Source organism: Fusarium pseudograminearum, chromosome 1 (assembly GCF_000303195.2).
Source record: "Fusarium pseudograminearum CS3096 chromosome 1, whole genome shotgun sequence".
Classification (NCBI taxonomy): domain Eukaryota; kingdom Fungi; phylum Ascomycota; class Sordariomycetes; order Hypocreales; family Nectriaceae; genus Fusarium; species Fusarium pseudograminearum.
In genome coordinates, this window is record NC_031951.1 from 3,503,479 (window position 1) to 3,527,049 (window position 23,571).

At 48.0% G+C, this 23,571-nt stretch overlaps 9 protein-coding genes across 9 annotated transcripts, besides 3 other annotated features; 5 read left to right on the top strand and 4 right to left on the bottom strand.

The window, feature by feature from the left end:
• Positions 1–1,148: 1,148 nt before the first annotated feature.
• Positions 1,149–1,983, bottom strand: FPSE_09045 (uncharacterized protein; the record flags this gene model as incomplete). The annotated part of the gene is made up of 2 exons (XM_009262162.1): positions 1,149–1,786; positions 1,842–1,983. The coding sequence occupies 2 exons, from the start codon at positions 1,981–1,983 to the stop codon at positions 1,149–1,151; spliced, it is 780 nt and encodes a 259-aa protein (XP_009260437.1).
• A 919-nt stretch (positions 1,984–2,902) lies between these two features.
• FPSE_09046 (uncharacterized protein) lies at positions 2,903–5,035 on the bottom strand (the record flags this gene model as incomplete). The annotated part of the gene is made up of 2 exons (XM_009262163.1): positions 2,903–4,764; positions 4,819–5,035. 2 exons carry the CDS (start codon positions 5,033–5,035, stop codon positions 2,903–2,905), a joined length of 2,079 nt encoding a protein of 692 aa, XP_009260438.1.
• Positions 4,904–4,945: a repeat region.
• Positions 5,036–5,822: 787 nt separating the features above from the next.
• Positions 5,823–5,846: a microsatellite.
• Positions 5,847–8,154: 2,308 nt separating this feature from the next.
• On the bottom strand, positions 8,155–9,025 carry FPSE_09047 (uncharacterized protein; the record flags this gene model as incomplete). Its single annotated transcript, XM_009262164.1, has 3 exons — positions 8,155–8,559; positions 8,613–8,770; positions 8,836–9,025. The coding sequence occupies 3 exons, from the start codon at positions 9,023–9,025 to the stop codon at positions 8,155–8,157; spliced, it is 753 nt and encodes a 250-aa protein (XP_009260439.1).
• Positions 9,026–9,441: 416 nt separating this feature from the next.
• Positions 9,442–10,743, top strand: FPSE_09048 (uncharacterized protein; the record flags this gene model as incomplete). Its single annotated transcript, XM_009262165.1, has 1 exon — positions 9,442–10,743. The coding sequence occupies one exon, from the start codon at positions 9,442–9,444 to the stop codon at positions 10,741–10,743; it is 1,302 nt and encodes a 433-aa protein (XP_009260440.1).
• Positions 10,744–12,822: 2,079 nt separating this feature from the next.
• Positions 12,823–14,457, top strand: FPSE_09049 (uncharacterized protein; the record flags this gene model as incomplete). Its single annotated transcript, XM_009262166.1, has 4 exons — positions 12,823–13,742; positions 13,883–14,035; positions 14,107–14,338; positions 14,395–14,457. 4 exons carry the CDS (start codon positions 12,823–12,825, stop codon positions 14,455–14,457), a joined length of 1,368 nt encoding a protein of 455 aa, XP_009260441.1.
• Positions 13,093–13,230: a microsatellite.
• A 691-nt stretch (positions 14,458–15,148) lies between the features above and the next one.
• FPSE_09050 (uncharacterized protein) lies at positions 15,149–15,745 on the top strand (the record flags this gene model as incomplete). The annotated part of the gene is made up of 3 exons (XM_009262167.1): positions 15,149–15,223; positions 15,274–15,468; positions 15,527–15,745. 3 exons carry the CDS (start codon positions 15,149–15,151, stop codon positions 15,743–15,745), a joined length of 489 nt encoding a protein of 162 aa, XP_009260442.1.
• Positions 15,746–16,814: 1,069 nt separating this feature from the next.
• On the top strand, positions 16,815–19,195 carry FPSE_09051 (uncharacterized protein; the record flags this gene model as incomplete). The annotated part of the gene is made up of 6 exons (XM_009262168.1): positions 16,815–16,916; positions 16,975–17,177; positions 17,238–18,595; positions 18,649–18,851; positions 18,902–19,018; positions 19,073–19,195. The coding sequence occupies 6 exons, from the start codon at positions 16,815–16,817 to the stop codon at positions 19,193–19,195; spliced, it is 2,106 nt and encodes a 701-aa protein (XP_009260443.1).
• A 1,011-nt stretch (positions 19,196–20,206) lies between these two features.
• On the top strand, positions 20,207–20,963 carry FPSE_09052 (uncharacterized protein; the record flags this gene model as incomplete). Its single annotated transcript, XM_009262169.1, has 2 exons — positions 20,207–20,603; positions 20,659–20,963. The coding sequence occupies 2 exons, from the start codon at positions 20,207–20,209 to the stop codon at positions 20,961–20,963; spliced, it is 702 nt and encodes a 233-aa protein (XP_009260444.1).
• A 953-nt stretch (positions 20,964–21,916) lies between these two features.
• Positions 21,917–23,358, bottom strand: FPSE_09053 (uncharacterized protein; the record flags this gene model as incomplete). Its single annotated transcript, XM_009262170.1, has 4 exons — positions 21,917–22,831; positions 22,889–23,053; positions 23,110–23,200; positions 23,255–23,358. The coding sequence occupies 4 exons, from the start codon at positions 23,356–23,358 to the stop codon at positions 21,917–21,919; spliced, it is 1,275 nt and encodes a 424-aa protein (XP_009260445.1).
• Between the last annotated feature and the right edge of the window lie 213 nt (positions 23,359–23,571).

Below are 23,571 nucleotides of genomic sequence, written 5' to 3' on the forward strand. Positions count from 1 at the left end.
TTCTACCAGGGTATATTGCTCCTTTCAAGCTGTCATATCTGATATTTCGGATGCAGGTTTGGCTTGGCTTGGTATACTTGGCCTCCGTAAACTGATTTTTTCTCTCTCATTTTTTCCAGTTCTCACTCTGCCTCGACTGGTGGGTAACAGAAAGGTTGATCTCTCAGCTTTAGGCTACAAAAACAAATAGCCTAAAATGTCTATCCTAAGCAGCAAAAGCTGTCCTACTGATTTCGTCTCTTATGTTCCTGACAACCATTTTTTCTGATACCCTGAGACTCGATTTCCTGGTCGTACTGGAGATCACATGGGTCTTGATCCTGAAGGGGAATAACTGGGATCTACCAACCTTTTTTGACAGAAGTCCTTGCAATGTTACAGGGTGGATCATGATCGATACGCATACTACCTTGGTCGCGTATTACATCTTGTGTGCATAGGAGGTGGTATCCGGATGCATAAGCTTGATTTCAGGTGAAGGACGAACGGCAGACCAAAAAAGCATGGTCCGGGGTTCGACAACAGATGAAAAGTTGGGATGGTTTGTTGCGGAGTCACTCTCTACGAGAATTTTCAACGCAGTAGATATTCAGACAATGGTTCAGGATGGACCTCATATATCTGCTTCAATCAAAGGTACATGCCTACCTAGGTTCGATATTAGCAAACACAATCTCCTCAATGGCTTACGTCCGATTTTGAGAGGCTGCAACAAGTATGGTAACACTAACAGATTTATTTAACCTTCTTCACTGCTAGTAGCAATGTCTAGGGTAGATTAGTCTCAGGGTATGAGAAGAGTTGGCCGTCATTGAATATGTCACTCACTTCACTTCATGAACCACATATATCAATGGTGGGCGGCAAAAGCAATAAAATGAACAAAACCCAATAACTAACGAATCACTGATATAAGAACGCTACTCATCTTGTTGAAGAGCTGTAATCCTGCTATCAAACCCAAGTATCAGATGCTGTTTACTCGTCGTATCTTTTGCGAGTTAAGAATAAAAGTTCCATCACTTTCAAGAAGCGACGCCAACTGCTTTCTACCTATGTTTATCACCTTGACCAGGATGCCCACTCTTGTCTGCAACTGTGGCCTATGATAAAACTGACCCAGACACCGTACCAGTGTCCATACCAACCTAGAAGCGTTGTAGAACTTGGGGCAACCTTGAAACCAAAAAGTATAAATACAGCTTTATGCTAATATTAGCCTCGTGAGCAGCCCCCTTGGCCGCTCTGCGCGCAGTCTCAATAAACTTCAGGGTCCAGTACTGTTCACAATCTGAGCCGTTATGGTCAAAGGTGGGTTCCATACGAGCAGCCATAAGAATGAGGAAATCAAGGCCAATATGATCATCTTTTTCAGCGTTACCAGTAATGGTGTGATCACTAGTGACGAGAGCATAGAGGCGTGTTATGCAGATCGACATGTCGAGCGGGATACAGTCGGTCCTCATGTCATAGGAGGCGCTGTTGTACCGGGTTCTGAAAGCGGTTGTGAAATCCATGAACGCAATCCACTCATCATCGGCGCCCAATGCGTGGGCATATCTAAGCATCGAGTCCGCTAAGTACCTGAACTGTAATGAAAGAGAAGTGGCATGGACCGGTGGAGGGTAGTGGCTCGTGTCAAAGGTAAGAAGCCTTCTATACAACATTTCCCGACAATACTTGCTCGATTGAGAAATATCCGCGGTCAGGTGTTCTCCGCGAAGCCCCTTGAAAAACTCGACCAACATTTTAGCTTTTAAGTTGGCCGCGTGCCAAGATTCCCGTTCTAGGGGTATTGTAATTAGCAGGGGCTCATATATGAACTTCAAGGGGTGACATACCGGCATGGTCGTCGTGTTTTGCAGTGTCGGCAGGGTTTGCAGTGTCGGCAGGGTTTGCAGTGTCGGCAGGGTTTGCAGTGTCGGCAGGGTTGGATTGCTGGGCCTGGTTGGATTGTTTGGCCTGCTTTGCTTGTTTGCCCATTGTGGGAGTTATAAGTCGGGCTTCAATTCAGCTGGGAAAAGGGTCTGTGATGATCAGAGAAGTACGCTCTGAGAGTACCTTGATAAGTCAGGGATAAGACTGTGAAGAATGCTCTTGGATTCTGGATAGTTGCTGTTTTCAAGAAGAAATATGTTTCGAGTTGGCCTGTGAATGATTAAAGGAGGAAAAAGGAAGAGGGGAGTATGGAAAAGATGAATACCTACGAGGCACCTACTCCTGCGAAGGCAGTTCAAGGTAGCGACTTCCCTCTAACTCATGGCATGCTCCTGTTTTGGAATGATATGCCCAGTACCTACTCTGTAGTAACTTCCCTTACAGCTACTGCCACTGTCGATTAGGTATGAGCTACCAAGTAACAGTCGGTAACTCATGATTTGAGGCAAGCTTGAGGAAGGCACAATGTCAATGATTGATGCATCAAAGGATAATGAATGATACAACAGAGGATTATGATCTCCTGATCCAAGGCATTGTGATATACGGTTCAGTCCGAGGTATGACACACAGTTCTCGGCAAGCGGTGATTGAATGGCGGAAATCGAAGACCTACTTGGGATACATGAAATAAATCGACCTAAGTTAGGTAGGATGAGGCTCTAGGTGGCTGACCTAGGTGCACATCACATCACATCACTAATTGTCATGTTTGAAAGCAACTGTAGCCATGCAATGTGTATATTGCATCGACAAGACGATGTGTCTTCTGAATCTAGATGTCTAAGTACCTGCTCGCCATCATGCTTGAATTATCCTTGGCTGGTCCTCCCTTAATCAACAGTGGAGGCCTGATCTATGATATATTTGATTTCCAATAAACTGGTAATGCAAAAAAGCCAAACGCCGCCAACACCTTGCCTTAATCAGTTGTTCTTCTCTTGTATAGGGATGAGGCTCCGCATCATAGACCTAGGAGGCTCATTTGTCGACGAACGGGGCTGGCACTGACACTCCCGTCCTCGCTAGCGTAACATGCGCTATCGGTGTCTATATCCCACCCGATCTCTTCGTCATCCTTGCCATCTTCTGCAACGTCGGCGTCAAAGGGCTTCTGGGCAGCAGCGCGAACGTTCCAGCGGAGAGTGCGGCTGACACTGTCGAACCATTCGGTGTCGGTGCGGGTGACGGTAGGGAAAGGGTACTGAGAGGCAGTGATGGTGACACAATCTCCTTGTCGGAGCTCGAGACGGCCCTTGCCGTCGAAAGCACAGTAGGCAGTGGCTCGTGAGTTACGAGGAACAACGACACGAAGGGCCATGGTATCGGAGAGGACCATGGGCCGGAAGGAGAGAGTGTGAGGGCAGATGGGGGTGAGAAGGATGGCAGGGATATCAGGGTGGACGAGGGCGCCGCCAGCTGACAAAGAGTAGGCTGTAGAACCAGTTGGGGTGGAGAAAATACAACCATCAGCTTGCACAACAGTGAGGAGCTCGTCGTCACCATACAGCTCGAGGTTGGATACGTAGGGTGAAGGGCCACGGTCGATGACGAGCTCATTGAGAACCTCGAATTGCTCAGGCTCCTCGAGCTTGGGCGCGTCAAGAGCTCCAGCGCCGCGGTTGTTGCGTTGAACAGTACAGGTGAAACGCATACGAAGGTTGATCTTCATACCGTCATCACCCATGATTCTGTTGAGGTGCTCCTTGTACTTCTCGAATTCAAATGTGGTCATAAAGCCGAGGCTTCCGAGACTGAATGAGAGCACAGGAGGGACGATTCGCTGGAAGAGCCATGATGTGAAGAGGACAGTGCCATCACCACCAAGAGTCAGGACAAGGTCAAACTTTTCAGGCTGGCTCCAGCACAGGTCGGGTGTCCAGTACTTGAGCATGTGCTGGAAGCGAGGGTTCTCGGCAAGCAGACCAGATGCATCGAAGCGTCGCGAATTACGGAGCTTAGCATCGACGTAGACATTAACGCCGAGGTCGGAGCCGTAGCGTGGGGTTCGCAGGAGCCAGCCAGCAAGCTCACGGGTGAGATAGACCAATTGATTGTCGCGTGCCTTTGTGACAATCATGATGTTGCGAACAGCGCGCTTGATGGGACGGCGCTGAAGCTGCTTGGAGACTTCGCGCACACCAGTTGCAGTCGCAACGAGACGCGAATGAGACATGGAAACATCGTTCTTGATCTCCTCGAGGACCTTGCCGATGTCGACAGCATCAGCGAAGCGTTGGTGATAGAAGCATGGCGACTGAAGAGTTGAGGCAAGAATGGTAGCTGCGGCGTCAGAAGCAGCTGTGTCGTTGCTGGTGGCTGAAGTGTAAGTGCGAGCAGTAGTGGGTGTTAGGCCAGCGGTAGGCAAGCGAGACTTGGCAAGGTCGTTAAGCGCATCAGTTAAGCTCTGTGAGGGAGTGGCAGAGCTAGAGTTGTCGAGGACGCTGGAAAGACCGGGAACAGCAGCGGAAGCTGTCTGTGAGTGAGACTGAGAGTCCGACTCTGAAGCTTCTGTGGAAATCATCTTGGAAGAAGAAGGTGGGAGTGCGAGCGATAGAGCGTCGGGTTTGTGGTGGCGGATGACAGAAGCCGAAACCCTCGGGCCAGAATTAGACCGATGAGCTTGGTATTGAGAAGAAGCCCACGAAGCAGTCTGGTCTGAAGTTGAAGGAGGGAGGGATGAAGGGGAAGCAGCCAACGAGGACGAACTCAACAAAGTTGTATCTTTTTGTTGGTCTTGAGCTTGGGCAGATGACAAAGTGGACGTGGAAGCAGAGGTAGAAGTGGAGTCTTCCAGGGAAGGTTGAGGTTTTAAAGGGTTGGTTGCTTGAGGATGGTCAGAAAGAGCTAAATGAGAAGTCAAAAAAAGAGAGAACAAACCTTGTTGCTCAAAATCTAGTTCAGTCTGAGATTGGAAGGAGTCTGAAGTCAAAGTCAAGGAATCGGCGAAGGTGGTCTTCTTAAGAGGAGAAGGAGAAGGCAAAGGCAGAGGAATAGAAGCAGGAGACAAGGTCATGGTGCTGTAGCCGTTGTCGTCTCGGTCTCGGGGGCTGCCAAGAGCTGGGTGGAGAGCGGTAGGTGAAAGTAGGCCTGTCATATTTCCGATTGTAGTGGAGGGGGGACGCTGTAACAGACGATAGGGACCCCGAAAATGGAATGCAGGGGGTTGAAGTTTGGAGCACGCGATGGATGGATGTCTCTCGTTATCGTGAGTGCTTTGTCGGAGACACACAGACACAAACACAGACCCTGTCCACAAGACCTTTGAACTTTATCGGTGTCGCGAATAATACAGAATTCTACAGAATTCCACAGGAAATTCCGGACACTAAACAAGGCACGGGAGTGTCCGCGGAACTGATGCGGAGACAGTGGAAGGCTCGGATTTTGGAAGCGCAAATGCCGGTCTTGTATCCGTAACTCGGGTACAAGATCTAAGTTACTCAATGCAAAACCCTCCAGGGGATGTAGATGACGTTCAGAAATCGAGAATCGAGAAAAGTGACCAGGACTCGCCGTCGTCGAATCGCTAGTTCGTTGCGGGGAATGAGACAGTTTCAGGGATTGATTGTCGATTCTGGAACTAATAGCTTCAAAGATTAGGACGCAAGAGCCGAGCCGAGCGGGAGGAACACGACGCTATTGGGTGTTGGTTTGTGATGAGTTGATCGTGGTCGCAGCTGTACAAGACGCACGTGGGTGATATTTCGATTCTCGAGCAGGTACCAAAAAGAATCAAGCGGTGTTCGGTTGCCGATTGCTTTCTCTTTGTCGTGTTCTTGTCTTTGACTGTCGAGGTATAGAATCTCCACTCAATGAGTGATCGGAATCTCGGGTAAAACGGGCGAAGGAGAGAGAAGACGGAAGGAAGCAAGAGAGAAGAGCAAGACAAGACAAGACAAGACAAGGATCTTGCAAGAATCTTTTTTCGGCTGCAGATGCAGATGCAACGCAACGCAATGCAACACAATCCCAATCTGCTGCAGTCGCCTGCAAGCCACAAAATGTGATGTAAGAAGATGGATTGATTCGACTCGATTCGATACAGCTTCAACGACCAGCGAAGAAGAAAGATGTTTGGCTCTTGATGAAGAAAAAAAAAGGACCCAACAGCTTAATTACTTGGCGTCAATCGAAGAATCGGATCGGTGACAACAAAAACAAGACAAATACTGTATAAGCGAGGGGGAGGATAATAAAAAGAAGAAAATGGGCGAATTCCTTTGGTACGAGACTCGCAGAGCCTTGTTGACAATTGAAGTTTCGCGTGATTATTACAAAAGATGATAACAGTATTCGGATAGTACGAAAAGGATGTAATGTCCTTGGGAGGAAAGAGTGTGCGTTGTGTTGAGACCGGCTACCGAATCCAAAAACTGTTGCGAGCTCGTCCTCACTTTAATAGAATCCTCTTTGCCTTCAGCATTTCCTTGCTTTCCTACAACCGACGCCTTTTCTCCATAGTTATTCTCGAGTTCCAAAACTCATCCCCCCTTGGTCTTCCTTGTCATGTTTTGTTCCAGGATCTACCTATCTACCTGTTTTTGGTCAATTGGGAAAAGCTCCCGTCGTGGATTTCCCACAGCCCAGTTCAGGTGGAAAATATCCCTGGTCCCCCCTTTGAGAGCCTAGAACGAACTCCCTGTGACAAGCGCCGACTGAGACGTCAACCAGAAACGACGTTGCGCTGATAGGGGACCTGGGACCCAACTACATGGTTAACTAATGGCCAACTCGATTTAATTAATTGTGCTCCCATACAGAGTACTGTGGACTACATTCTTTGCTAATTGCTTACGGTAACTAGTGTCAACTTGGTAGGACGAGTAAGCATGCTGGACATATATGATTAGTAGCATTATAGGATATAAGAGAGAACCCTAGTTAATGTAATCAAACTGTAGATGATTAGACGACTCCCACCATCGTAGTTGTTCCTCAAAGAATTCACATACGCCCAGCAAGTGGATCCTAGAGTTAACTTGTCAAGTGGACATTAGCTTTTCAACAGCCTCCAGGATGTTGTAGATTTCCCCAGTTTATTAGTTCAATGCTTTCTTTTCTTTTCATGCGGCTGTAAGTTTTCTGGGTTTTTTAACTGCATAAGAGAAAGTTCATGATTCCCCCGACAACATGCAAATCATCAACTGTTTGGGATTTTGATTCATCCCGTTTTAGCTCTGGTCATCGTCTTCACTTACACGTTGCCTACTCGTAGCACATAAACCTCGGATCCCGAGCTTTACAATAATGCAGCATCAGCCACAGCTGGTGAACCTCTTAGCGATTGTGACACCAACAATATTGGCATCAGGGATATAGCTATCACAAAACTGTTTCTCTACTCTATAGCTGAAAGTAGAAACTGACCAATGCTAGGTGGCGATCCACGCGCGTGGCAAGCTGTCACCGTCTCAATATTCTCCCTACACAACCTTTTCAACTCATGTTTCGGCTCGGGCGGGAGCGTGGAGATCTAGACGAGGCATTGGATACCAAGTCGGAAATATTCACTCAAAATGTCCTTTTGGTATGAATGTATAGACTGTACTGTTGCATTTCATTGTTACCGTGCATGCTCGTATCTTAATGCAACCCCAGTTTTATCACCCCCTTGTAAGAAACACGGGGAGGTAAAGGCATCAAGATCCTCACCGCGTTAAGCTCACAAACTAACCAACCAGCCTTCCAGCTTGGGGACCCGGTCTAGGAAGAGAAATCCTTTATCTCGATATTCTTTGGAATTTCATTGGTATCTGGTCACTTTCGCTAACTTATCAAATGCCCAAAAATTGGCCTGAGACTGCCAACACGGTTTCTGATGCTATGGTGAAACGACCCCAGCCCACGAGTCTCGTCGTTCCATCCACTGAGGAGCTGATGTATTGGCACCCTATCCGATAATAGCCCGGATCACCAAGATCCCGAAAGACTTGAAAGGAACAAACTATGCTTGGCGGTTTGAATAACGGGAAACAAAAGAGCCAATTCGACGATGCAGGGTTTGACCCTCTTCTCGGAATTTCAAAGGTTGGCCTCAAAACCCCGTCGAGATAGCCCTCGCCACGGCGAGAAGGCTTACGCTAAGATTGACCACGTTGGTAAGCTACCCATGGCTAGGCGCCTACAGTACATAGACGAGATTTGATGCTCATCTTGGCTGTAGATACATGTTGGAGATAACGAGCGGGTTGCCATGCAGTTTGCGCCGGTGCCTCATTTCCAGTAGAGATCTTCCGCCACTTTGGCTCCCATGGCAGAGCGGATGAACTGTCTCATGCTTGGTGACTCGATGTCGTCGCCGGACATTGCTGTATCTAACCCAGGTTGCTGATGCTCACAGCATACGCGCTGTCCGAGTTGAAGAACCTTAGTCCACTCATCAGGTGTGAAAGCACCCTCACTCTCCGACAAGAGTAGCTCGTCGTGAGACGTGAATGCCAGAGCGTGAACTGACTTGGCATGGTCGATATCCACAGCGCTTGGATCGACGATGATGTCCTCCCCCTCCCCCTCAGGGACAGCAATCAGAGTTGCTGCGCCGATAGTCTTTAGAGGAATGGCGGCGCTGAGAAGTCCTAGGATAGCTGAGTGAAGAAGCGCAGGAATGATGGGGAGATTCTGTGACAAACGTCAGTCCAAGCCTAGCTCATTCGTTAATTACCTCATCCTACCAATTGCGCCTGAACGACCTTTGCATTGACGTAGGCGTTTTCAGGTGTCTCGGCCACCTGAAGAGTGATCTGGATCACACATCGAGGATAGTCTCTCACAGGGATGATTTGCCTCAACGCGGCCTGCATGATTGATTCAAGCTGTCTCTCACGGGTACCTATGGTTTGCGACACGAGTGAGTATGAGAATCTGATACCATCTGCAACAGGAAATGTTACGCACCTCCCACGCCAGCGGCGGGACGGACAATGACGTCCACTAGAGCCTCAAAGGCATTCTCGTCTCGTCTCTGGGCCTCGACGGGGCCGTTGACTGCGGCTATCACGGCATATCCTCCATATGAGAATGTTGCAGAGCCGTCGGACTTGGCGAGGTGAGAAATCTCCGCTACTGGTTCAGCAAAGGGAGCCATTGTATCGTCTTGTTTTGGTGTTGAAACGACTAGGTTGGGTTTGTCTTGTAAGGCTGGGAAATTTTCCTCTGGAGGTCCCTTGAGTTTTAGCCCCGCGCTGTGAAAGGCGGTATAACAAATTGATTCGGTCAATTGGATGTGAGTGAGAATTAACGGTTGAGTATGATATGAGTCTTGAGGCAAGAAAATGAAATTATTCTATAATTCATTTGAGAAATGAAAATTGTTACTCAATGAGTTGCATGGTTTGCTACTAGCTGTAGCATGAAAATAGTGGGGTCGCTAGCAGCTACCTGTAGAGGTGACTGCCAATCATGCCTAACATAGACCCTTAACTTATGATATGCAGCTCCTCTTAGTATTATCAATCCAACATCAACCTACCACCAACACAATAACTTCCCTTCTATACAGAAATGACTTCACAAGCGCCCCCTCAGCCCGCCTCATCACCGGGCGTAGCTGCTCCAGCAGCATCATCATCAATACCAAGCCTTAAAGATCGACTGCCAAAGCTCGAACCTCGAAAGCGACGCTCTGGTCCCTCCAATCCTACTCCCATCCCCGAGACGCCCGCCCTCCCCACACCACCCGATACCTCCTCCAACTGGACGTTCAAGACGCCCTCACGAAGAATTCTGTCCAAGAAGGACCATGACATATTTCTCTCTTCGCCAACATGTAAACTCGTCACCGCCTGGGTTTTTGGACTAGCAGAGTCTATTGTCGACACTCCCAACTCGGCAATCCGAGACGCAGACTTGAGTGCCCCCATTAAGACCATTCTACACATCCTCGACGAGACAGAGCAGCTGGTGACAAAATCACCTCCAAATGAGCAAGGCGGCTCGAGATTCGGCAACAAGGCATTCCGCGGTCTTCTCGATCTTGCGCAAAAGAACAGTGCAGCCTGGCATCATGATATCGGCGTACAGAACGAAGATGCTATCAACGAGCTTTCCACATACTTTTGCGAGTCTTTCGGCAACGCAAACCGAATCGACTACGGATCTGGACACGAACTCAACTTTATGATCTGGCTTCTCTGCCTCTACCAGCTGGGGCTATTGAAGCAATCCGACTTTAAGCCCATCGTACTTCGAGTGTTTGTGCGCTACCTTGAGGTTATGCGAGTTATTCAGATGACATACTATCTCGAACCTGCTGGATCACATGGTGTTTGGGGTCTTGATGACTACCAATTCCTGCCTTTCCTCTTTGGTGCCACACAACTCCTGCACCACCCATACATCACACCAAGAGCTATCCACCAGGACTTGACCCTGGAAGAATTCGGCCATGAATATATGTACCTGGGTCAAGTGAGCTTTGTCAATAGCACCAAAACCGTCAAGGGTCTACGATGGCATAGCCCAATGCTCGACGACATCTCATCGGCGAGGTCCTGGACAAAGATTGACGGAGGCATGCGTCGCATGTTCGTCGCTGAGGTCTTAGGCAAGCTTCCCGTTATGCAGCACTTCCTTTTCGGATCACTGGTGCCAGCAGACGATAGTATGAGCGAGGACACCGGGGCTGGAGATGAAGCAGATGTTGAAGACGATCCACACGCGGGTCATGATCACACTGGCAAAGCTCATGATGGTACTGGTTGGGGTGACTGCTGTGGTATCAAGGTCCCCAGCAGTATCGCAGCTGCTCAGGAGATGAAGAAGAGAGGCATGAACCAGGGTCTGCGAAGAATCCCATTCGATTAATGTATTATAACAAAGAAAAAACGACATAGGCTTTGATGCTTATGGCTTGGACAAGATACCAGGTGCTATTGTTACGTTCATAATGAATAACGACGAAATAACTCATTTCAAAAATTCTTCCACCAGATTCAGTGTTCATCGCCTCTGGGTACTAAAAAGCATAAAACTCATATCATAAGAGACCAAAACCTTTAGGCATTCTCATCAAATTTAGGATAGCAGAACAGGTACGGGTAAATTAGTCTAGCTGCCATGTTTTATTGCTTATGCTTCTCACCCATAACTATTAAATAATAGTATTATTGTAAAGGAAGTCCTGTGATAATCGATTTATGTTTGGAAGAGAAAAACTGTACGTTAAATCAGAGGAGAGTGTAGCCAGGAAGATGCGAATGTTGTCATCATATTCGAATGATAACTTGAAAGATGTCAGGCGCCCCATTTTCCCATGCACACTTGTAAGATATAGAGTACTCATCAATAATACATATATCAGAGAGTCGTTTTGCAATATTCATTAGACGCTTCATCAACCAGATACACCACCGTTTAACCTCATCAAGATCAGAGCATGGCTATCAAGGCCACCACCACATAGAGCTAAGCGCACCACCCGCAGTCATAGCTTCTTGATATTGATTGTAAATTCAAATCTTTATATATGGTGCGAGTCAGCAAGATTCCTTCAGCTCATTGGGATTGTGATACTGTGACAATATGTTAGATCGGATGCTCTAGGGTATTGCGGAAACCTACCAGGGTTGGCAAATCTTGCAACTCTAGGATATGTCTCGACCGCCATGTCTTCTGGTCATAACCAAGGACTCCAACGTCGGGAGATCTTGATTGATTTCCGATAGGGTCTCTGCATCTGGGGCTGGCATGTATTCTCTATTGCTCAGTCTGAAACCATGGGTATATACAACGCTTTCAAACTGAGGAGATAGTCTGGCGTTCGTGTTGTTTATATTAACGGACGCTTAATGTACTAGTTAGATATCCACCACTTGGAGATATATACTGCTTCCAGTGTTGTATCGTCGCATCTGTGTAGGAGGTAGCAGAAACGTTAGCCTTGAGTCTTGGGGTGCAAAAATAAACAGCCTAAGAAGCCTAGTCTCAATAGCACAAGCTGACCTACTAATTTCGTTCCTTATGATTCCAAACCGGAGGGTTGTTTAGCAAAGCCAACAGAACTCGTGCCGGGTAACAACCTCGGGATACTGAAACGATCATCTCCATCCTTGTCTATTGGGTGCCCGCCCACACAGCATCGTCTTCAGTTCAGTCTTTGAATTCTTCATGACGAAGGTCGTCACTGAAACAAACGTGTAGATAGAGCCCAACGTAGCCGCTCCTCGGGGAGGCAGAACGCTCGAATACATGCCTAAGGGATAGAGTAACTTAGCCGCTTTATCTCGTTCTCGGCTTGCCTTTGCCCATTCTTCCGATTCGATTTCCTCTGTGTCGTAGCTATGAATGTGACTGCATAGAATTAACTTACCGAAGAGATTGGATTCCCTCAAGAGAGAATCAGATAGATTGTCAGTTTTCAACGCTGCCTAGTTAGTCCTTACTTGCCGAGCCAGCAATCCAATGCAAACAAGCAGTACTGCAGTAGTGATTCACTGTCCCTCGCATTCCTAAATCCACGGGTATAAATATCAGCCTTTGATCCATCCCAATCCTTTTCTCTCCTTTCCATCTTCCTTACCTTACATCACCTTGCTTCATCAATCCAAAGCGCGACAGGGATACAAACTCCAGGTCCGACAGGCTGGACCTCGACGGAAACGAGCCCGACGTTGCTCCTTTTCCTTCTCTTTATACACTTTGAAACTGTCGTCGACTTCGGCGGGCCGGACCAGCTATCAATCAACCAGTGCACTTGCTCGTCAATACCACTGGCTACATTCCTCTACAACTCAGAACCCTCACTATTTATCAACACAATCCTCTCTTTCGGCAAACTGGATGCAAAACAAGAGAAGACCGCCGATTCTAGTGTCTTCGTAAATGCATTCGCATGAGTGCTTTAGTCTCTATCCAGTAAAGTTGGCGAAAAACTTGACTAGATCAATGCTAACGTCGTTACAGTATGTATCATCGTACAGCGTCTTCAACCCTCTCGAGGATCACACCAGGCGCACGAACGGTGGCCTTGAACTGGGCATGGCCGGCCCTTCAAGCCGATCCAACGATGATCGCGTCAATGGAGGTCAATCCCGCGCCCCAGGTTTCGCTTCTCATATTGAAAGATTGCGTGTAAAGAACAACGAGAATGTACGCACAGTCTTTGCAGCAGGCTCCGGCGTGAAGAGCGCCCCTTCTGGTAGCGACACCATAGTGGAAGACAACGACTACAATAAGTACCAATACGACTACTACAATTACGACTGCGACGACAAAAACGATGGTGACTACGAAGACGACGGCGAAGAACAAGACGACGGCGACGACGAACAAGACGACAACTTCAACGACGGCCAACAGGACGTCACTTTAGAAAGCTACGACGGCTACGGCAAACAACAAGAAGATGAATCTGGATATGTTGTTACTGACATGCAAGGCCGTCTTTGGTTTCAACCCTGGGCACTTCCAAAGCTTAGACGCCAAAGGCACATCCTTGATTGGCATGGTCGCAATGAGGCATACGAACCTCTCTGGGCCGACAGCGAGCTAGAAGATGCCTATTGCACGGCAATTGAGAAGGTCTCTGATTTCAACAACCTTCCTCTTTGGTCAGCCGTTGACTCGATGAAGAACGACAAGAATGGCACAGAGGAAACCGACGACGACACTAAATTCGACCTACTTCAAGACAAGGCCGTCTACACTACTGTTGATGAAGTTGTATTCAAAGAGGCTCAAGACAAGTTCATCTACATCCGAAAACACTTGTCCAGCCTTGACGACGTCAAGCGATTTCTCAAGTCAGCCAATACCGCAAACATTGAAATCTACAAAAAGATTGTAGAACCGAACTCATGTCATGTGTCTGTTTTAATAACCACTCGGCAATATGCAAAAATAACTCGCCAATTCCCCGACACTCTGTTTCTTCTTTAGCCTACTATACATATGAGACTCTTCCTTAGCGATACCGTTTATAAGAAAGCAGATAAGCCTCCTATAGCTCTAGTAACGACGGCTTTCACGACGGCTATTATGTCATCGAAGGCTTTAGCATGTCGTTCTGGACGAAAAGGCCGAAACGTTTTTACCTGAGTACCCTGATAACCGATACGATGCTGAACAGATGTAACGATCCCATAAGTAGATCGTTACAGTAAGGATCTGAAATAACTAGTTAAAGGAGAAAGTCTATAAATAGGCTGCCTCTAACTCCTTCCTTGAAAGCTTGCGATTATACCGACAGGATCGACTGGGCATTGTAATCGCGAGAGCAGCTATTGGATCCAGCAACATCGTTTTGCAAGAACTCTTGCGGCGTTTGGATTTCAAGCAACCTTATATACATCTTCGACTACAAACAGCACTGGTAGACTTAGTTAGACTCCTCTACGTCAACTCTCAGCTGCTACAGTATAGCATACGTCTAACAATAATCTATGAGCCATGCATTGATAGGGTAAGACTGAAAGTCATGTACAATTTGAACTCCTGACTGTACTTATGAATGAATAGACATGGAACGCTATGCTATTGCGAGTAGCTATAGCTGATAAGGGATTGATGAATGGCTCCTAGGATAGGTAGAATAGGGTTAAGACGAAAGACAGAGAAGACATACCTCCGTAGGAGTTAGCCTCCGAATAAGAATAAATGGCCTATTCCCAGAATAGACCGTAAACTGACTTGGGTTTCAGCTCTTGGGTTGCTATGCTTCTCTATGTTCCCTAATATCCTAGGGTTTTGTTTACGTTCGACCATTGCATCCATGATACTGCCCCTGTGTTGAGCCCCATACAGTAGCTATTAGCGCTGGCCCTTCCATCGAACTCCGCTACAATGGTTGATCACAACCATCCGTCTTCCGTAGTATAGTGGTCAGTATGCAAGCTTGTCACGCTTGAGACCCGGGTTCAATTCCCGGCGGGAGAGTCAGCCACCTGCGATACGCAGGATCTCTTTTTTCTCTTGATTGTGATTTTTGATATCGGCGTGTAAGTTTTGTTGCTTACAAAAAAAGCATGATGGGCGCCTCCTGATTTGCCCGCGTCTAACGCGTCTAAATGCGGCTGATGTTGACGCGCCCCGCCATTTCAACTGAGGCAACCCAACTTGGACATTTATTGATAAAACGCGACCTCACATATTAACATTTTCATCTATCGCGCATTCCAAAAAACCAACTCCATCGAATAATAGAAGAGAGAGAAACTGCATGGCTGAAAGAAAACAACCAAACGGAACTGGCGCTGGGTCTGGACAAGTGACCATGTCCGAATACAAGAAGGCGCAAGCTAGAGTTCGGGATTTGGTTGAGAAGCGCAGGGCTCTAGAGCGACGCTTGGTGAGTGGAGCTTGGATATGCGCAATGGAATACCGCTGACTTGTTCGCAGACACAAGTTGAAGATGGGATCGCGCAGAAGGAAACCATCTACCTTGACAGCACACCGAGCGGCAACATCATCACAGGCTTCGACAACTACATGAAGGGCATGAGTGGCGCGGCAGCACAGCGAAGAAAGGTTGGCCCGATGGAACAGAACCGAGTCTTTTCGCGATCATCAATCTCATACCGACCGAACAATCTGGTAAGATCGAAGCAGCACTGTTCAACATACGGGAATGCGACACTGACGATTTCTACAGGAGGGCATCACCCCAGGATCAGGAGGCTCTACACCAGCTGGCGCGACGCCTTCTTCTGCCGCTTTTCGTGACGGACCCTCGAACCATCCGACACCGACATCTACAACGGCAGCTAAGAATGTGAACAAGTCAAAGAAGAAGACGGTCGAGCATGAGGATAGCGAAAATGATACATCGACGAGCAAGAAGCGCACGAATTTCGGAGCGCAACGCAAGTAAACATGCGGCAATGTACTGTATAATGGGATTGGGCGTTAAAGCAAAAGAAATGCAACTGGAAGCGTGATCTGGATGGCGTTAGGGTACTATGATAGAATATACTCCTTTCTTGGGTTTGTGGTTTATTGCGTAACAATTTGCACCGTCTCTATCAAGGATATGAGGTGATGTTCACTGACACATCCAGAAAGCTGAACCGCAGGTTGGCAACTGTCGTGGAGTATAAGTCGCCTCTGGGATATCAGTATTATGTCTTGGTCATGTAGTTGCAAAGACAGCTTGTGATTGGAATGTTCTCCTGGATAAGTGCAAGTCGAGAAACATGGAGTGAGCAACGAGTTAACGGGCAGATATGCCGGCTTTGCCTTGCGTTATGGGCCAAGGGTTGTGAATACCTGGTCAATGATATGGAAGCAGGCGGAATGGCTGGTAACTCAGGCTGAGCTTGACCCGGACAACAAGGTTTATTTGAGGCTGGGACCGCGTTATCTACCCCAGTTTAGTAGCTAGTGAGCTAGGCCAGAGTATGGTGAGCTGACGTTGTTCAAGGCTTATTTATCCCCTAGCGAACATGGGTGTGGTTTCATGCGGGGGTCTCACTTGGAGAGGCACTGGGTGAATACGGATGTAATCACATAAATGAATGTGATGGTGGTGGTGAGATTGAATGTACTGAATCAGTCACTGGACTAGTAGAGAATGATTATGGCTATTAGAATAGCATGGAATACATTCTTGACGCAGTGTCTTGTCCTTGGTGTTGATCTCTGTTCCGGTATAGTAGAAGTCAAAAAGTACCATGGTAAAGGAAGGTAGCACGAGTGGTGGGTTCAGCGGAAGGGAGGGGCCGAGCGGGCAACAGCAACAGCAACAACAGCGAGAGGGGGTCAAAGGTACAGGCGCAGGCACATACCTCGCCTGGGCCTGTTTGTATGATGAATGTTTCAATCGTACAAAACGCTTCCTGCTTTTCCTCTTTTCAAAACCTTTCCCAATATCATTTGCCTCAATTACTCTTAATCCTCTCCAGCCAACACTAACATCCCTCATCCTGGATACCCTCTCTGAGATGACGAGACAGGCCACCCGGTTCACCCCCGAGGTGCTGCTGTCGGCCCCGCGCCGTTCTACAAGCGTTCCCAACTCCACTGGCGAGCTTGTTCTCTATACTGTAAGTTGACAACTATACAGACTCAATTGATGGTTGCAAGCCATACTTACACCGCTAGATCTCATCCTACTCATTCGAGAAACACTCCGGGTCGTCACAGATCCGCGTCCTCAACATCAAGGATGATTCCTCTCATGTCATCACCGAGGATGCGCATGACAGCTCTCCTTTCTGGATTGGAGAGAATGAAGTCGCATTCATCAGGACAAATGATAATGGCATTTCTTCGCTTTACTATGCGCACGTTTTGGAAAAGTTCGAGTAAGAAGGATCTAAGTACATGAACCACTGGTCGCTCAAACGCTAACGCTCACAACCAAGGCCACGCATGATTCAATATTTTGCTGGAGCCATCTCCAATCCGAAGACCAAGGTTCTCTCAGAGGGTAAGATCGCGTTTGTCTGCTCCTCCTTGACCACCCCCAAAGGCGATATGTATTGGCAAGCAACTCAGCCCAAGGCCTATACTTCAGCCAAGATCTACACTAGTCTATTTGTTCGTCATTGGGATGCATGGAACACCGAAAACCAAAACTCGCTCTGGTATGGTGTGCTCAACAAGAAAAACGATAGATGGCTTCTTGAGAATTCGAGCCTCATCAACCTCTTGGCAGGTACCGAGCTGAGCTCTCCGGTCCCCCCTTTCGGCGGTGCTGGAGACTTTGACATCTGCGAGAATGGCATTGCTTTCGTTTCAAAGGATCCCGAGCTGAATCCCGCACGAAACACCAAGACCGATCTTTATTATGTGCCTATCAAGTCTTGGACAGAGAAGGCCCCCAAACCCCAGATTGTTAAAACTGGACGACTGCGGGGATACAGCAGTGCGCCAACCTTTTCAAACGACGGAAAGAAGCTCGCATTTGCTAGAATGAAGAGTCAGCAGTATGAATCCGATAAGACAAGACTGTTGATCATCCCAGATGTCACCGACTTGAGCAACGTTCAAGAATTTTACCAGACAGACGATGATGAGGGTGGTTGGGATTTGAGACCTGACTGGATTGTTTGGAGAAAGGACGACAAGGAGCTATACGTCGCTGCTGAGAAGCATGGGCGATCAATGCTCTGGAAACTTCCGGCTGATACCCTTGAGGCTCGCAATCTTCCCGTACCCATCCACGAAGATGGGAGCGTTGTGGAAGCTCACACTCTGGCTGACAGTGACTCCCTTTTCATTACAACCCGATCGCGTGTCGAGAATTCCAGCTACGGCATCCTGAACCCTGAGTCCAAGTCGGTCAAGGTGATCTCAGCCAGCTCTAAGAATGGCAAGACCTTCGGCCTCTCCAAGTCTCAGGCCACGGAGATTTGGTACCCTGTATCAACTGGTTACGACAACCACGCCCTGGTCATGCTTCCTTCTAACTTTGACAAGTCCAAGAAGTATCCATTGGCTTTCTTGATCCATGGTGGACCTCAATCAGCTTGGACGGATGATTGGAGTACTCGTTGGAATCCTGCCATCTTTGCTGAGCAGGGCTACGTAGCGGTTTGCCCCAACCCGACTGGCAGCACCGGGTACGGCCAAGCTCATGTTGATGCCATTGCTGAGAACTGGGGAGGTGCTCCATACGATGATCTGGTGAAGTGTTTTGAGTACCTTGAGAAGCATGTTGACTATGTGGATACCGACCGCGCGGTTGCGTTGGGAGCTTCGTACGGCGGATACATGATTAGTGAGTCTTGATGCTGCATTGTGAAGCTGTGCAGTATTCTAACAAACCGGTAGATTGGATCCAGGGACATGACTTGGGACGAAAGTTCAAGGCCTTGGTTTGCCATGATGGTGTTTTCTCGACTCAAAGTCAATGGTCTACTGAAGAGCTGTTCTTCCCTGAGCACGATTTTGGCGGAACACTTTGGGAGAATCGCGCCGGGTACGAGAAGTGGGATCCATCTCGACACACTAGCAACTGGGCCACCCCTCAGCTGGTAAGTATAGCATGAGCTGATTGTTTGAACATATTGTAACCATATTATAGGTCATTCACAACGAACTCGATTACCGACTGCCTATCTCAGAAGGACTGGCCATGTTTAACGTTTTGCAAGCTCGCAAGGTGCCCAGCAAATTTGTCATGTTTCCTGATGAGAACCACGTAAGTTCAACATGTTGTGCAATTGACTAGAATACTTACTGATGGTGGATGTAGTGGGTTTTGAAGCCCGAGAATTCACTTATTTGGCATCGAGAGGTTCTGGAGTGGATCAACAAGTACAGTGGTATTTCTGATGAGGGAAACCTGGAGAAGAAGACAGAGAAGATGACTGTATAGATACAGGTGTTCACGCGACAGGGGCACTAAGTCTGAATGTATTGATTAGTTGGGGAGATCGTGATGCTGTAACCGCAGAGTAATTTATCATTGGATCAGAAGGTAGCATCAACAACAAGATGATAATGACTTGATAGTATGTCAGATACCTCCATGCAGACGCAAGTTTTACTGAAGGGATTCGGACGAACAGTCATAACTCTTTTCATCTGGTTGAACATATTCAAAACGCAAAAGTATTGTACGCCGTTGTTGTTACATCTTATGATCAGAAGTCAGGTCGGGAGAGTTACCGTCCCAGAAGCGTCACACGAGTGGTGCAATTAATGATTGAATTCCTGCAAGTATTCATTATGTGGCGGTTAGTTGACAATCCTGAAAGAGCATCAAATAGCAATCTAACTCTATAAGTGCAACAGTTAATATACCTAATCATTAAACCTTTATTGATTCGTTACTCTATTGTCCTGCAGAAAAGTTGACTTCCCAAGTCTTAGTGTATAAAAATAAATAGCCTAAAAGGTATAGTCTAAATAGCATAAGCTGACCTACTAATTTCGTCTCTTATACTTCTAGCGGCTATTTTTTCTGATACCTTGAGGTCCTGTTATCTCTGAGGCAGTATCTATCTATTGTGTGCTGCAAGTTTTATTGAGGCAGTGGGTCTCCACTCTTTTCATTATCAGGCTACTGCTTGGCAAGCTATTCTCTGATCTGCACTTCACCCGAACGGGCCAACTAGAAACAATTAAGAAGCTTTATCGCAAGCAGCATTTACACGATTCTTGAACGTTGCTAGGCGCATTGTTCGGATAATGCGCTGCGAGGTCCTCCTCCCCCAGGATACTCGATGACGGCCAAACCAAGCTCAGCTCAGCTACCGCGACACCGAAACGAACGAATCCAGTAGCTACAAACGGGAACATTTACAACATCGCAAGTTGAGCGCCCAAACAGAAACCGAACCAATTCATCTACAAAATCAGAGAATTCAACAGATTCTATAACAACATGACGACGCCACCATCTCTTTTCCACGCGCTCCTCCGCCCTTCTATCCTCCAGATCCTTCGCTCTACAGGCTACCATTCGACGCGCCCAGCCGTGCTCGACTCCCTGACCGACCTCGCGGCTCGATACCTGTCGCTTCTTTGCCAGAGCACAGCCGACCATGCCGCTCACAACCAAGGCGACAGCGCCGACTTCACTATAGCGGATATACGAATGGCGCTACAAGACGCCGGTGCCATCATGCCAGAGCGCGTTCCCGCGGAGGAGATGTGGCGCGGCGAGGAGGATCTGCGGGGAGTAGAAGAGTTCATGGCATGGTTCGCTGGACAGCGCATGAAGGAGATGATGGAGGTTGGCAGCGGGGACGGCGAAACAGATGCCACAGATTATCTCAATGGTAGGCTTTACAACAGTATATGCCCAGGAATCGTACTGACAACAAGCCTTTTCAGCTCTCAAGAAGAAACACAGCAAAACTGGCGAGGACGCAAAGTACCACGGAACCATACTCGGCCGTGGACACGACACAGGCGAGATCCAAGTCGAAGGCGGCCCAGAGACTACAATTGCAGAATGGATTTCCAACCGCGCGTCACCCCAGAGCAGCCCGACACCCGGCCAAGACGAACAGGAGGATAGAGACCAACCTCCACAGCAACAAGCTCCCCAACAGAACGGCCACGCTAGCGACGATGAGTCAGGTCTCAGCTCTGTAGGCGACCGCATAGATCAGGACGACACGATGGACTTGTCCTAAGAGAGACGAGTTCTCTTCCATGTCTGTATATTTAGAAGCCGTGGAGATATGGGGGTTAGGGTGATTACAGCAACGGCAGTGATTAGATCTTGGTTTGTTTTGCATAGCGATGGCGTTCTTCAAGGAGGAAAAGAGGGTTGATCGAGGGGAACAAAAGGAAGCATCTTCGCCTTCCTTGAGTATTAAGTTACACCTTAGTTCAGATTATGAACAAGATGAAATCCGACAAACTATGGATTCAAACTGAACTATGGATTCAAACTGATACTGTTGCACACCTCGAATACTATGGGTTCAAGCTGGTTTATATAGCTTTTGCCTGAACCTCTGTATTTCATATATGTATGCAGAAAGTTGGATACCACTTGTCTTGCCAAAGAGATAAGATAATTTAGTCGCTCTATATCCCTTCACTTAAATATTACTTTGGTTATACTACGGTTAAGAGCATCGCTTCCCCCCCAAGAGAAGGATAACTCATCAGCACACATACCCATAAGACCTGATCTCAGGATATTTAGGTATTTTTATATTTCTTAGGTAGCTTAGGTCTTGACTTCATGCCTTCCCTTAGCTGTTAAGCAGCATAAGTTGAGCTGTGCAAAACATCTGAACGAGTTGAAACTTCACCATGATAAAACCTCGATCAAAATTTCATCATTTTTATTACTCTATATGTGACCTACGAGACTTTTTATATAGTACCCCGGTTTCCAACGCCAATAGCAAATAGTGTGATTGATGTGATTACAAAGCTGTTGTTGTGGCACGAGAAGGAAGGGCTTTGGAAATTGTTAGCTTCGGTTTCCCAAAAACAAAATGATCGAGATCATTCTCATCCTTCTTCATCGTACAAGAGCCGCAAGAATCGAGTATAGCTTGGGGCTTTATGAACCAAAAAGTCAGTGCCGGTCATCTAAACGGACTTGTACTCAAGACTGACCTCAGATACTTCATTCGGTAGCCGCCTCTGCCTCGGGCTTGGTCGGCGGGGCACGAGATTCATCTTCAGAAACATCAGCTGACTTGTCTCGAATCCTGGATCGTGAAGAAGCCGAAGAACTATTTCGTTGACGGCCTTCGGGCGACTCTCTTCTCCTCGAAGACCGCTGTCCGCCCCTTCCATGTTTTGGACCTCGCTTGACCTTGCGGTCTGGGGATGCACTGTTTAAGGGACTGCGGCTGCGACTGTAACTGCGACTTCGACTCCTGCTGCGAGAGTCAGATCGCGAAGAGACGCTTCTCGACGATCTTCTGCGACGAGATACCGAGCGACTTCTGGATGAGGAGTATCGTCGGCGTTTTGCTACAGGAGAGTCCCGGTCTGATGATATGGATCGCGACGGTCGGCTCCGGCGACCTCTGTCCTGACGCCTGTTGGCACGGCCTCGGTACGAGTCTCCTTTGGGTGATCGTGACCTCTTTCGTCTATCTCCCCTCCCTCCTGGAGATGTCGCCTTGGATCGCCGGTTTGATTTATCAGAGTCGCGCGATGCGCTGCGACTGCGGGAGCTTGATCGAGATGATGCTGGTGCTGATCGCGATCGCGCAGGGGATTTTCGTCGGCCATGGTCAGCCCGGCCACCACCACGTCTGCCTCGGGGAACGTAACTATCACGCCCGTATGAATCTCTGGAGTCTCTAAAGCGTGGGGCTGGTGATCGAGATCTACGGCCACCCCTTCTAGAACCCCCTCCTCGACCCCGGCTGTCGAAATCGCGGTCGCCTCGCCGTCCCTGCCAGGTATCGCCACGAGTAGCTGCTCGGTCTCGGCGGTCACGGTCCTTCATGTCGTTGACTTCACGATCGCGGCGATCCCAATCATCTCGTCTTTGCTTAGCAGTTTCTGCGGCACGATCTGCTTCAATCTGTGCAGAGGTCCTGTTAGAAAATGACGAGTACAGATGGTTTGAATGGTAGCGCACCTTTTCTTGCATAAGCTCAAGCTTCTTGGCTTCAAGTAGTTCTTTGGGGACACCCTGAGGGCTACTCTGAGCACTCAACAATAGTTTCCACAAGTCTTTGCAGAATTTCGCCGTATCCTTATCGAGAAAACCGGTGAGTTGGATTTGAAGTGATTTGATGTCCGGCTATCGGCGGGCTGTCAGTATTGGTCGCGAATGGTTGGAAGTTAGGATAAACGTACGAATCGCGGGCCCTCGATGAGATTGAACACGAGCTCGATGACCACATCGTCTTCGTTTCCTAGAATATCGGATATCTTGCTAGCGATCCATCTAAGAAAGCAAGTCAGCAAACGCTACCAGAAAGCTCGGGATGAGGATAGTCACTTCTTCATGACCTGAAGATTGACCTTCTGCATGTCAACCTTTTGGCTAAATTCGACAGGGAACTTGGTCGACTTCAAGAGTCGCGCATCTACACCTGTCGCCATGATGGTTGCTAATCGCAATCTGATCGTGGATTTGAGACGCGTTGAGAAAAAGTTGCTGAAGAAAAGTGACGTCGCCAGCACGGATTGTTTCCATGAGCTGATGGATGCGGGTGCACGGACCATATGCAAAATACCTGTGCCTCTTTACTACCTTAGTAGTAGTATAGTACGACTACCTCTCTAGCTCTCCAGGCCCAATAGCTTGGAGCATGG